The sequence below is a fragment of the Oncorhynchus mykiss genome, chromosome 19, assembly GCF_013265735.2.
Source record: "Oncorhynchus mykiss isolate Arlee chromosome 19, USDA_OmykA_1.1, whole genome shotgun sequence".
In the NCBI taxonomy this organism is placed as follows: Eukaryota; Metazoa; Chordata; class Actinopteri; order Salmoniformes; family Salmonidae; genus Oncorhynchus; species Oncorhynchus mykiss.
The window spans coordinates 27,250,800-27,264,841 of NC_048583.1; the positions used below are offsets into that span (position 1 = coordinate 27,250,800).

The 14,042-nt window shown below is 47.2% G+C and overlaps 1 protein-coding gene across 11 annotated transcripts in view; it reads right to left on the reverse strand.

Moving 5' to 3' along the window:
- Positions 1-14,042, reverse strand: part of syne1b (spectrin repeat containing, nuclear envelope 1b) — a 137,606-nt gene that overhangs the window by 37,516 nt on the left and 86,048 nt on the right. For all 11 annotated transcript variants that reach the window (XM_036954559.1, XM_036954553.1, XM_036954555.1 and 8 more), the window contains 14 exons: positions 12,890-13,009; positions 12,542-12,742; positions 12,163-12,336; positions 11,771-11,902; positions 10,694-10,890; positions 10,270-10,402; positions 9,895-10,077; positions 9,203-9,352; positions 2,267-2,443; positions 1,914-2,069; positions 1,559-1,714; positions 1,047-1,217; positions 647-780; positions 270-474 (listed from right to left, as the gene is read on the reverse strand). In XM_036954559.1, coding sequence (XP_036810454.1) covers positions 270-474; positions 647-780; positions 1,047-1,217; positions 1,559-1,714; positions 1,914-2,069; positions 2,267-2,443; positions 9,203-9,352; positions 9,895-10,077; positions 10,270-10,402; positions 10,694-10,890; positions 11,771-11,902; positions 12,163-12,336; positions 12,542-12,742; positions 12,890-13,009 — 2,289 coding nt within the window. The remainder of the gene's footprint in view (positions 1-269; positions 475-646; positions 781-1,046; positions 1,218-1,558; positions 1,715-1,913; positions 2,070-2,266; positions 2,444-9,202; positions 9,353-9,894; positions 10,078-10,269; positions 10,403-10,693; positions 10,891-11,770; positions 11,903-12,162; positions 12,337-12,541; positions 12,743-12,889; positions 13,010-14,042) is intronic.

The window sequence follows — 14,042 nt, forward strand, 5'->3', positions numbered from 1 at the left end:
ACACACATGAGTGTAACAGAACACAAATCATCTATTATCACAAAGCAATATGACCAAATGTCATTTCGTTTTCAGACAAGGATCATTGTTGACTGAAAGCTTAGGACATTAAACCCTGAAACTAGCATCTGATTCAAGTGTGCCAACACTTCTTTCCATAATAGACCATATAGGCAAAAATGCTTTTGAAGGTAGATGACAGTTCATGAATACTGAGTCCTATGCATATGTAAAAGGATCAATCCAACACTGTCCCTGTTCCAACTCACACTGCAGTCTTGAATCCAGGTGGACACCTCCTCGTCTGCGATGTCCTTGCTGCAGGCAGTCTCCAATAGCTGGCCAGCCTGCTCCTCCTGCAGCTGGATGCTGGAGCAGCTCTGTTCATACAGCTCTTTGTAGTGCTGCCACAGCTGTAACAGGGCTTTACTGCTCCTCAGACGCTCAGAGATCTCCTCCAGCAGACTGCTCCACCTGGACACAACATACATAGATGATGAACATCTTGGATCAATGGATCCTGGATCAATAACATAATATTGTTCTTGGATCAACTGATCAACACCGGTGGTTCTCACCCATTCATGGGAGATAAGCCCCCGTGGAGGTCATAAAGTGATCCAAATAAACAAACAAACAAACAAACCTAGCGTTGACGTCCTTCAGGGTATTGTTGAGGCAGTCGGACACAGACGGGTGGCACTCCTTCAGCAGCTGGTGTGTCACAGAGCCAAACTTCCTCAGACTGCTCTCCTGCTTCTCCAGGTCCTTCTGTAGGTTCTACACAAAACAAGTCAAACATATTAGGCCAAATTCCTCCCGAAGTGTGCACTTCTCCACTACCCCTCAAATACGTAGACGTATATCATCTCTACCATATTTCTTAAACCAATCAAATGTGTTTAAATCCTTGATGGGGATGGAACTAGTACACCCACAATTAGGAATAAAGGCTACTGTGTAGGTTTAACCAGTCATTAAATAAAACAGGGTGGGGGAAAAACACATTTCTAAAAGCCTGAGATGCATGTTCGTCCTAGAATTACCTGTAGACTCTCCACCTGTAGCTGTACAGCCTCCAGGGAGCCGGTGAGGAGGCGGAAGCGAGACACAGAGTACCTCCCCTCCATCAGGTAGCCGTTCATCTCCTCTGAAGACAGCTTGTACAGACTCCACTGGTCCAGCACTGACACAAGGCTGATCTTCAACTGCCCAATCTGGGGCGGAGCAGAGATGGAGAAGAGCAATAAGGTCTGCACTTAAAAAGTAGTTCAAGGAGCTTACTTGATTTTGCAGTTGTGTTTAGTACTTTTCTGCAACGGGGGATCGTCATAGTGGCTGAGTGAGTGTGAGGTAGTTAAAATGGGGCAGTTGCAGAGTATGCAGTAATAGGTGACTATGGGGTACTTATAGTGGGTTAGATCTATTATCACTCTCATATACTCTTATATAACGCAGAGACACAGCACACATTATTTACACTCTATAGAGAATTAATAGAGGATGAGGGAGAGATATATAGAGTGAAATTAACAGAAGATAAGATAGCTCTGCCTACAAGGTGATCTAGGTTAGCCCAGGTGTGATTGACAGCTTGGAGCGTCTCCATGACAACAGCACAGGCCTCGTCTGTTTTGTTCTGGATGAGGGCACAGGCCTGCTCCTCCACGCGCTCCACCTCACCCTCTTTCTCCTTCACCACCTCCTCCATCTCCTGCAGGAGCAGTGGAAAGAGAGAGCAGTCAGAGGTTTAAGATCAACGTCAAGATCATGAACCTGATCAAGATTATTCATTGAATAAAAACCAAACAATTGAAACCCAAAGGCCTACAGAGTATAATATACACAGTGTAAAATAAATATGTGATTTATATAATAAATCAATACAAAGTGTAGACAGCGGGTACTCCTACCCGGCAGTCTTTGAGGGCGTTCTGTACGGAGGTTAGGTCCTCTATCCTGTGTTTCCTCTTCAGCCTCTCCTCCTGAGTGAGCAGCCAGGTCTTCAGGCCCTGTATGTTGTTCTCATAGTCCAACCAGTCCTCCAGCAGAGTCTCCAGGAACTGGACCTAACCACACAACACAGCAGGGCACATACTCAATACGTTGTACTGAGACAATGAAATAATCCCTCTGATCAAAATTAGTCTCTACACTCGTGGAAAAAAGGGTTCCAAAAGGTTTCTTCGGCTGTCCCGATGGGAGAAACCTTTTTGGTTCCAGGAAGAACCCTGAAAGTTGAGGTTGAACGTGGTTTGTCTCTCACCCTCTCCGTGATGAGTCCCTGTAGTAGCTGCCAGCGTCGGTTCATGACTCCAAGCCTCTCCGCAAAGTCTGTCTTGTCGCTGCGCCTGCTTTCCACATCCGGACCGCTGATCTGGAGCACAGACTGGTTCACAAAGTCCACCGTCAGCTGCTTACAGATCACATCTATTCTGAAGCCCTGGGGAAGTAGAAAGAAGGAGTGCGAGAGAGAGAGAGAGAGAGATAAGGCAAAAGAGAAGGACAAAAAGAAGATCACTTTATTGTCTAACAGACATTTGTATTCTGCGTTATCTTTTAGAGCGAGAGAGTCATTCATTATTTACGATGGGTTGTGAGAATGTAGAGAAGGCGCTCCATTAAGACAAAAAATACTTGAAATATATATGGAATATTTGAGTCTTAGTAACCAGGTTTCCATCCAACCTTTGTATGCGAGTAAAGTGCATGTAATGACAGGCCTGATGGAAACAGAACATTTTTCTGTAAACTTTCCAAATGTCGACAAAACAAAACACCCTAGACAAGGTGGGATATTTTTCGGTGAAGTGAATTATGCGAGAAATGTCGGTGGAAACGCTTTTATGAGCAAATATTTATATAATAATCATATTGAAAATTAACTTGGAGTCATGCGATGACGTGTGGTCCTCCCACTACGACTTGGGAAAGCGTGCCGTTTATTAGGCTACAGACAAAATAAGTTATGAAGGACTTGAAAGTGCAAGGTTGATGCTTGATGCTCCTTTCCAATACATATTGAGTGTCTTAATCTGGTGACGATGATGACGATGATGATCGACGCTTGGCTGCCGTTTGACAACTAAAAAATCTTGCTCTTTGGTCCATAATAATCTCATCATGTATGCCAGTGGTTCCCAAACTGTGGATTGTTTCTTTTTTTGGCTTTCAACTAACTTTTGAAAGTTGTAATAGTAGACAGCACAAGGTGAAATTTCGAAATTGGGTAGTGCATCATCAGTATTCCTCTTGTCATGTCTGTCATTGCATACCTTAGAGAGCAATTTATAACTTGTTAGAAATGTCCAGATCAACTAGCCCAAGTCTGCTAACCTTTTTAGCTACATGTTTGATTTTTAGCCCATAGATTTTTTTTTAGTAATGTTCGGGTCACTCAAACGTCACATGACTAAGACATTAGACATGTCAAAATGTTGTGGCAGACAGCAGGGAGAGGTGAGGGGAGTAGTTGTTGAGGGGAGATATCTGGCAGACCGCTGGCTCCACCCTCGAGCCTTATATGGACTTCCTGTCCCAACGAGGCTGTCATTCGTTAAGTCAGGGAGTGCTTGGGGAGGAGGAAGCAGCCTGCACAAAGGGGCAGAGTAGGAGAGAGCCAAGTGCGTTATGAAGAGTGGGAAAAGAGAGAGCAATATCAGTGAGATTTCCTGTTGTGACCTGGACTGTTGGACTACCTCCTTTGTGTACTGGACCGGATGGGCTGAGGACCCGAGTGTGAGGATTACCCCTGGAAAATGGAACGGACAACAAGAACGGCTTGTGGACTGTGAGGTGATTAGTGAATTCCACCCTTTTTCCCCAGTGTACCAAAATCCCTAATAAAGTCATTTGCATGTATTTATTCTACTGGTGCATGTTTTGTTATTGAACTTGGTGACGTGGAAACCCCACACCCTTAAGCCTGCTACATATGGTGGAGAATGTGGGCAACCCAAACCAAGCTCTATAACTAAACAGACACAGGGCACAATGGAAGCATTGGTGAAACAGCTGGTGGAGGCAAACATAGCACAGCAGGCTATGCATCGGGAGCTGCTGGAGGAACAGCATCAGCAGACCGCTCTCCTGCGAAGCTGAACTCAGCCAGCTGACAGCCGCCCAGGTCAGCATAGCAGCAGGCGCAGCAGTCTCGTCCCAAACCTAAATTGAAACTGATGACATCGAGGCTTACCTGCAAGCCTTCGAATGGACGGCGGCTAGGGAGAAATGGCCCCATGAGTAATGGGCCAGCCTGCTAGCACCCTTCCTATCAGGCGCGGCACAGAAGACCTATCAGGATCTGAGGGTTGACCAGGCGACACATTACGAGGTGCGGAAAAGGAGACCTTGCACCGGTATGGTTACACCCTGATTTAACAGGGCATAAGGATTCCATGATTGGGCGTATGATTTTACAGCATCCCTCGATCACAAATGCATGATCTAATTAGGTTGGCCAAGAGCTGGCTAATTGCTAAACCCATGACGCTCATGACCATCGAAAGTGGTCATAGAAAAGTTTTTTAAGCCAAAAGGTTAGCCAGCCACGCTAACCCACAGAGTGCAGATCAGCTGGTGGAACTGATGGAAGGACAACAGGTGGCTTTGGAGGTCCTGTGCAGCAGAACAATCACGGAAGGCGGAACCCTCCACTCACCTGAAGGAACCAAGGATGGGGGGACCAACAGCCAACTCCCTGTGACTACGGCCCTTCCTGGACAGCAAGAAGTGCTATGAGTGTAGGGAGCAAGGACACATCGCCTGGAACTTCCCAGACCGAGATGTACCGATGCCTTCGGCCTCCGACAGTGAGGTAGCCACCGGGCATTCCTGCGGCTTACTGATGGCATGCTGGGCTGAGAAGAGTGGTACTTCCTCTGTCACTTCGGTAAGAGCCAACGGAAAGGACATCACAGCACTTTTGGACTCCAGGAGTATGGTGACCCTGTTTCGACCTGACTTTGCCCAGTCCCAGAACCCGACTAACACAGTGGCCATCACGTGCATACACGGTGAGTCTGGAAGAGATGTTCCCAATGGACCACGAGGTGGCACCAGAGCCCGCCTCTCTAGCGGGCTGGTTCGGCACGGCCCAACTGGAGGATCCCAACTTGGCCACTGCTCTCCAGCAGGTGACCGTAGTGTACGGAAAGCCCGTGGAGGAGTAAGTCAAATAACCTTCCCCCATTTTGCTATAAAGAAAGAGTTGCTATATCAGGTTGTGAAGAAGAATGATGAATGTTGTTGGTACCCTGTCCCTTTGTACCATGTGTCCTGCAGCTGACGCACTCCCACCTTCTTGGGGCTCACCTAGGGGTGGAAAAGACCTTAGACAGAATCAAGGAACGATTTTACTGGCCAGGGGTGAAGAAAGCAGTGGAAGAATACTGCCGCGGTTGCCCGGAGTGCCAGCAGGTGGCTCGAAAACCCACTTTTTGCAGTCCCTTAATTCCCCTAACCATTATTTCAGTTCCTTTCAGCAGGATCGCAATGGACCTGGTGGGACCTCTACCCAAGAGCATCCGAGGGCACCAATACATTCTGGTGATTCTGGATTATGCCACCAGGTACCCAGAAGCCATTCCCGTGCGCACCATGGCCACCAAGGGAATCGCACACGAGTTGGTCATGCTGTTCTCCCGAGTAGGCATTCCCGACGAGATGTTGATCGACCAGGGCACCCCGTTTATGTCACGAATCATAAAGGATCTATGCAAGCTAATGAAAATAACCCAGTTGCGCACCTCACTGTATCACCATCAGCCTGATGGATTGGTGGTAAGATCCAATCAAACCCTGTAGCAGATGACAAAGAAGGTGATGGACCTTTGGAAAGAATTGGGACCAGCTGCTACCTTACCTAATGTTCTCGCCCCAAGCTTCAACACGATTCTCTCCCTTCAAACTCCTGTACGGGAGACGACCCAGAGGACTGCTGGACGTGGCTAAAGAAGCCTGGGAACAGCAACCGTCGCCCCATTGAACCTTGGTGCAGCACGTGGGAGAAATGAGAGATCGGATGGCAACCCTGTGGCCCCTGGTACGGAAACACATGCTGGAGGCCCAGGACGCCCAAGCGAGAGGGTACTTAAGAGGGGCACAACGAAGGGACTTTCAGCCCGGAGACAAAGTGTTAGTGTTGGTCCCCACCTCAGAATGTACGTTTTTGAGAAGTGCCTGCGAAGTAATTTATAGGGTCAGACAGCCGGGACGTAGGCATCTGACCCAGATGTACCATGTGAATCTGCTAAAGAAATAGAATGCACGTGATATACTGTATTTCCCCAAAGAAGGCTACCACAGAGACCAAGCCAGCAGAGGTTCCAATGGGGGAGCAGCTGAGCCAAGCCCAGAAGCAGGAGCTGAGAGAGTTGGTAGGTCGAAGCCAGGATGTGTTCTCCAGTGAACCAGGACACACCGATTTGGTACAGCACCGCATCATCACTGATCCCGGGAAAAAGGTGAAGTTGAAACCCTACCGCATGCCGGAAGCAAGGAGAGAAGCTGTCAGGACCGAGGAAAAACGATGTTGGAAGCTGACATAATCAAAGAGTCGAACAGTGAGTGGTGCAGCCCCATAGTGCTGGTGCCGAAATCAGATGGCACCATCCGATTCTGTAAGGATTTTAGGAAGGTAAATTAAATCTCAAAGTTCAACGCCTAACCCATGCCCCGAATTGATGAATTAATCGAACGGCTAGGGACCTCCCACTTTATCAGCATGCCCGACCTCACAAAGGGTTATTAACAGGTGCCCTTAGCTCCCGAGGTACGGGAGAAAACTGCTTTCCCCACCCCGGACGGTCTGTTCCATTACAAGAAGCTGCCCTTTGGACTGCACTTGGCCCCGGACAACTTCCAGAGGTTGATGGACCAGGTTCTCCGACCCCCATTGGAAGTACGCGGTGGCATACATCAACGATATTGTGATCCATGGGAGTGAGTGGGAGACACATCTAAACCAGGTGAGTTCAGTAGTGCAGGCTTTACAGGATCAGCTAGCTCAGCTGCTCCCCCATTGGCTAACAGTGAACCCAAAGAAATGTCGTCTCGGCCTGCGGGAGGCTGAGTACCTGGGGTACACGATCAAACCCCAGGTGAAGAAAGTGGAGGCGATTCGGGACGGTCCCCGCCCCCTCACCAAGAAGCAGGTACGCACGCATGTTTGTGGTGTTGACTAGTTACTACCAGAGATTTATTCCCCACTTTGCCTCCTTAGACAGCCCCCTGACAGATCTGACCAGGAGACGTCTGCCCGCCCAGGTGAAGTGGACTGAGGAGACAGAAAGCCTTCCACGACCTAAAGGGAGCACTGTGTTTTGGACCCGTGCTGGTGACACCGGACTTCTCCAAACCACTGGTGGTACAGACCGATGTGTCCAAAACAGGGGTGGGTGCCGTCCTATCACAGCTACAAGAAGGTGAGGAACACCCAGTCATATACATTTTTTTATATATTTTTAAAATTATTTTACCCCCCTTTTCTCCCCAATTTCGTGGTATCCAATTGGTAGTACTTACTGTCTTGTCTCATCGCTGCAACTCCCGTATGGACTCGGGAGAGGCGAAGGTCAAGAGCCATGCGTCCTCCGAAACACAACCCAACCAAGCCGCACTGAGTCTTGACACAACGCACATCCAACCCGGAAGCCAGCCGCACCAATGTGTCGGAGGAAACACCGTGCACCTAGCGACCTGGTCAGCGTGCACTGCGCCCAGCCCTCCACAGGAGTCACTAGTGCGCGATGAGACAAGGATATCCGGCCAAACCCTCCCTAACCCGGACGACGCTGAGCCAATTGTGCGTCGCTCCAGCATGAGCATGGGCTCGAACCCAGAATCTCTGGTGGCACAGCTAGCACTGCGATGCAGTGCTTTAGACCACTGCGCCACCCGGGAGGCGCCCAGCCATGTACATTAGCCGGAAGCTGTTGCCGCGGGAACAAAGATATTCCACTGTGGAGAAAGAATGTCTAGCGAGTGGGAGCTGGAAACGCTGAAGTATGGCACATCACCCTCGTAACAGGCCACGCACCACAGGTTTGGATGTCACGGTGTAAGGACAGTAACGCCCGGGTCACCCGCTGGTTACAGCCCTGTCGTCCACAGATCAGGTGCAGCCTTTGGAAATGTAGATGCTCTAGGGAGCTGGGGGGGGGTGGCAGGGAGAGGTGAGGGGAGTGGTTGTTGAGGGGAGATATCTGGCAGACCGCTGGCTCCACCCCCAAGCCTTTTAATGGACTTCCTGTCCCAACGAGGCAATGCTGTCATTCATTAAGCCAGGGAGTGCTTGGGGATAAAGGAGGAAGCAGCCTGCACAAAGGGGCAGAGTAGGAGAGAGCCAAGTGCGTTATGAAGAGTGGGAAAAGAGAGCAATATCAGTGAGATTACCCATTGTGACCTGGACTGACAGACTACCTCCCTTGTGTACTGGTCCGGATGGGCTGAGGACCCGAGTGTGAGAATTACCCCTGGAAAACGGAACGGACAACAAGAATGGCTTGTTGACTGTGAGGTGATTAGAGAATGGTGAATTCCCCCTTCTTCTACAGTGTACCAAAATCGCTAATAAACTCCTCATTTGCATTTATTTGTGCTACTGGTGCATGTTTTGTTATTGAACTTGGTGACGTGGAAACCCCACATGCTTAGGCCTGCTACAATGTATAGAATTGCAAGAAAATTAGCTTTAAAACTGCAAAATGTTCTATCTCCCAACAAGAGGGATGTGAACAATTTTTGTCAAGAACAGTGATTGTGCCCATAGTAAATAGGGCACGGGATGTTCCCCAATGATGGGAGGGGGGCCTGAGTGAAAACATTTGGGAACCCCTGATGTAGGTTAAAGTGGTGACGTAGCCAACAATTCGCTAGAGCCTGTCTCTATACTGTTGGCTAGAGCACACGTGCCAATACCAGAGCAGGCAAACTTGCTATCTAAAACAGTTTTGTGAGAACCATCAGTAGAGTTGAAAATGCAACGGAAACCCATTGAACTTGTATTGTTATTTCGGGTACATGGGAATTTAACCGCAAAAGGTATTTTTGTGTGCACTATGTCATCACGCACAGACTTATCTTCAAGTCAATTTGATGGAAACATCTCTGGTGGGAAAATATGCATATTGTTTTTTTTCTATATTCGCAGGAAAATCTCTCGCCAATTGGATGGAAACCTATTTAGTGTTATGTTCCCTACCTTATACTTCTGTAAATAGTCCTGGATGACAGTCGACCCCACTGCTCCCTTCAGGTTCTCCTCGTCCTCCTTGATCACAATCTCCATCAGAGACATCCAGTTGACCAGCTCAGAGATGGCGTGGCGAGAGGCCAGCTTCTCCATTTGAAGCTGAGGAAAAGAAACGGGCCAATGTATGAAACGTATGCAAAAGGGAGAAAAATAGCCTACTAGCCTGGATCCAAACTGAATTGCTCTGTTTTTACTTTTTGATTCCAGCCTGGCATTCCTAAATAAGGGAAAAGGAGAGCTTCTTTGCATACAAAAATAGTCAAAAATAGACATTCCTCTAATAGATAGAACTTCTATACACAACATGGTCGAGAAAATAAGGTGTTGCTTGATCTAACTACTGTATGAGAGTGAAGCAGAAGAGTAGGAGTCAAACACTAATCCTATTTGCCCAGACCAGATAAGCCGGTTTCCGGCAGTACCTAAACTGCATCCCAAATGGAAGCTTATTCCCTTCATAGGGTGCAAAGTTTGACCAGGGCCCATAGAGCTCTAGTCAAAAGTAGTGCACTATGTAGTGGAATAGGTTGTTGTGCCTTGTCTCTCGTGAGAAACAGTTACCGTAAACCACTGTTACTAAATCGAGTAGCTGGACAGTGTTCACGCAAGATTTGGTTTTGGGTTCAGCGGTCAGACAGTACCTGGTGTAGCTTCTCTTGCACCATTGGTATGCGTGTGAGTAGTTGGGTCCACTGTGAGTCCACGCGGGCCAAGTCAGAACGCAGGGCTGCGGTGTCAACCCTCTTCAGCCTCATGAGCTGGTTGCCCTCTGTCATCACAGAGCACTTCAGAGACGAATGAGTCTCCACCTCCTTACAGAACTCCTGTGAACAGAGAACGGTATAACAGTCAGTTTCACATGGAATATAACTAGTATGTGTATACAGCTGGCAGATTTTAAGTTCCGGATAATGGTTCTCTAACCCCTTATGCCTAAACTTAACGCTTACCCCAACCCTAACCCTACCCTTAACCCCCTATATGATATCACCCAGTCTTTTGACATGTTGACTCACCAGGAAGGCAGAGAGATGATTCCTGATGGCCTCCATCTCCTGTGGAACCAAGTCTGCCTGTGTGTTCCAGATTTCCAGACGTTCTAGAGCAGACTGCTGCCAGCCATTTAGCTCTGCATACTCCTTCTGGTACCTGGACATCAAATGGAGAGGAACCGGTTGAGTGGGTGCTATTCAAACTCTCCAAAAATATCCACTTACATACTGTACAGTATAGACCTGGGTTCAAGTGGTGTTTTATTTTTTTACAAATAATTAAGAGTTTTTGTTTAAGACCTGCCTTAAGTGACAGAAGGATGGGGTTGGGACTATTTAATTGATCCCACTGTGCCAGGCAAGCTCAATGAAGCGCAGCTAAAGTATTCTGAAAAAAATATCACATACAGTGCACGTTAAATAACATCCCTTGGGGTTCAGCCCTGACCTGGTCCAGTGTTTGAGAATGGCCTCTAGTCTTTGCAGCTCCTTGTTGACCTTGGTAGCGTTGCTTAGCCAGTGTTCCCCCAGCATTGTGAGCTGATTCTCCAGGCCAGGAGAGCACACAGACAGCAGCAACCTCTTCCCCTCCTCCAGGACCTGGTACAGCTTGTGCTGGTGCTCCGTCAGTCTATCCATCAGACTCTATGGTGAGGAGATTAGATAGACCAAGACGATGAGAGGGGGGCATACAGTGGTGTAGATACCTGTACTTAAATTACTTAATTTAAAATACTTTAAAGTACTACTTAAGTCGTTTTTTGGGGTATCTGTACTATAATTTACTGTTTATATTTTGACAACTTTTACTTCACTACCCTCCTAAAGAAAATAATTTTTTATTATTTTATTATTTTTTTTACTCCATACATTTTCCCTGACACCCAAAAGTACTCGTTACATTTTGAATGCTTAGCAGGACAGGAATATTGTCTAATTTACACACTTATCAAGAGAACATCCCTGGTCATCCCAACTGCCTCTGACCTGGCAGACTCACTAAACACAAATGTTTCATTTGTAAATGTAGTCTGCGTATTGGAGTGTGCCCCTTGCTATCTGTCAATAAAAACAGACAATTGTGCCGTCTGGTTTGCTTAATATAAGGAACTTGAAATGGTTAATACTTTTAATTTTGATACTTTAGTACATTTAAAACCAAATACTTTTAGACAAGTAGTATTTTACTGGGTGACTTTTACTTGTCATTTTCTATCAAGGTATCTTTACCTTTACCTATTAAGGAATCTTCAAGTAGGACAATTAAGTACTTTTTCCACCGCTGCATAAATACATATCAAATGTATGCTTGGTAGTATTTTATTTTACTGTACTATTTACCAGGTAGTTTACCTGGTATTCATTAGGAACATCATGATAAAGATTATGGCGGTGCTGTGTATGATGCTATTAGAAGGTAGTATAAGATATGGCAAAAGTAACACACAGTATACATGCAAGGGCCATTGGTTTTCTGTTATGGTTGCATGCCATTGTACAGAGGGATGATAGTGGCATACCGTACCTGACACAGTGAGCTCCTCTCAGTGAGCTTCTCCTCAGTCTCCTCCACTAGGCCCACTGTGGGGATGCTACCCTCCACTGCCTCCAGCTGTCTACACAGAGCCTGGTAGTCCTGCACCAGACGGCTCCAAGTCTAAAAACACACAGAAAATGTAACAATTCAGCTATACTCGGGTCACAGATATAACCTTTTCAGACTATCGTGCCGACCCCAGCTGTACTGTGCTGGCTCGGACATTGCCTTTTCACATTGTCCTTTCCAGCATGGTTCCAGCAAGTCTGGTGGATACGTAACCAGGCCAGCCCAGTACAGTACAGCTTGGCACTAGTGTGAAAAGGGTATTTGACTGATTTATAAGTATGATAGCAGTTTGTTTTGTGGTCGTCTCTGACCTCCAGTATGTACTCCAGTTCCACTCCTCTCCTGTGGGCCTGTTTGAGGACTCCCTGGGCCTGGGCCAGAGTCTCCTCCAGACTCTGGTTCTCCCTGGGAACCACCAGGCCACTGATCTTCCTGAAGAATGTCTCTGTCAGGATCATATGGGACTCCAGACCCTGGAAGAACTCCTGGAGAAAGAAACCAGAGATGGTATAATGTTGAGATATGCCACTCGTGTGAAACCCCCCCCCCCCTTGTAGCGGACTTTAAATCATCATTGAGCGATATATTCTTGAATTGCCTTTTGACAATATACTTACTAAGCATATAATTCTTTGTACTATCCAAAATTGCTGTAATTCTGTGAGACTTATATGTAAGGTTAAAGTCTACCTTGTGCTTGTCCAGGAGGATCTGTACTTCCTCCACAGAGCTGGCGATGATCCTCTGGTCAGCAGCCATCTTGTCTTGAGCGGTGTCCACCAGGTCAGCCAGATCCTGTAGAGCCCTCTCATACTGGCCTTTCAGAGCCATGTTCTGGTTCAGGCCGCTACGCCGTGACCCCACCGTCATCACCAGCTCCTCGTAGGTATCCTGGAGGAAGAGGAGGAGGAGAGAGGACAGAGAAGCAGAAGAAGAACACCTCCAGATATGATACGATTCACCAATGCTTAAGCAGTGTTAAAACAGTGTCTGTGGGTGTCTGTGTGTAAGAACTGTCTGTAAGAAGAGTTCAGATACCTGTAGCGTTAGCAGTTCGTTGGTGGAGATCTGGTCTGCCTGTAGCTCTGCTCCTCTGGTTTTGAGCTGGGTAATCCTCCGCTCAAACTCTCTCAAACTCTCCTCAGCCTCAGCAAAGACCTGCAGGAGAGGGCCCAATGCTGGTTAGCATCTTAGACATCCAGATCAAATCAATTTGTATTTGTCAAATGCACCGAATAGAACAGGTGTAGACCTTACCGTGAAATGTTTACTTACAAGCCCTTAACCAACACTGCAGTTCAAGAAATAGTTCTGAAAATATTTCCTCAATAATCTAAAGTAAAACATGTAATAACAAACACATTAAAATTGCATAACAATAATGAGGCTATATACAGGGGATACCGGTACCGAGTCAATGTGTGGGTGTACAAGTTAGTCGAGGTAATTTGTACATGTAGGTAGGGGTAGAGTGACTATGCATAGATAATAAACAGCGAGTAGCAGCAGTGTAAAAACAAAGGGAAGAGGGGGTCAATGTAAATAGTCCGGATGGCCACTTGATTAATTGTTCAGCAGTCTTAAGGAGCATTTTGGACCTAGACTTGGCGCTCCGGTACTGCTTGCTCTGCGGTAGCAGAGAGAACAGTCTATGACTTGGGTGACTGAAGTCTTTGACTATTTTTGGGGTCTTTCTCTGACACCGCCTAATATATAGGTCCTGGATGGCAGGAAGCTTGGCCCCAGTGATGAATTGAGCCGTACGCACTACCCTCTGTAGTGCCTTACGGTCAGATGGCGAGCAGTTGCCATACCAGGTGGTGAAGCAGCTGGTCAGAATGCTCTCGATGGTGCGGCTGTATAACTTTGAGGATCTGGGGACCCATGCCAAATCTTTTCAGTCTCCCGAGGGGGAATAGGTGTTGTTGTGCCCTCTTCACGACTGTCTTAGTGTGTTTGGACCATGATAGTTTAATGCACTTATTGATGAAGCCGATGACTGAGGTGGTATACCCCTCAATGCCATTGGACGAATCCCGGAACATAATTCCAGTCTGTGCTAGCAAAACAGTCCTGTAGCGTAGCATTCGCGTCATCTGACCACTTCCGTATTGAGCGTGTCACTAGTACTTCCTGCTTTAGTTTTTGCTTGTAAACCGGAATCAGGAGGATAGAATTAGATTTGCCAATT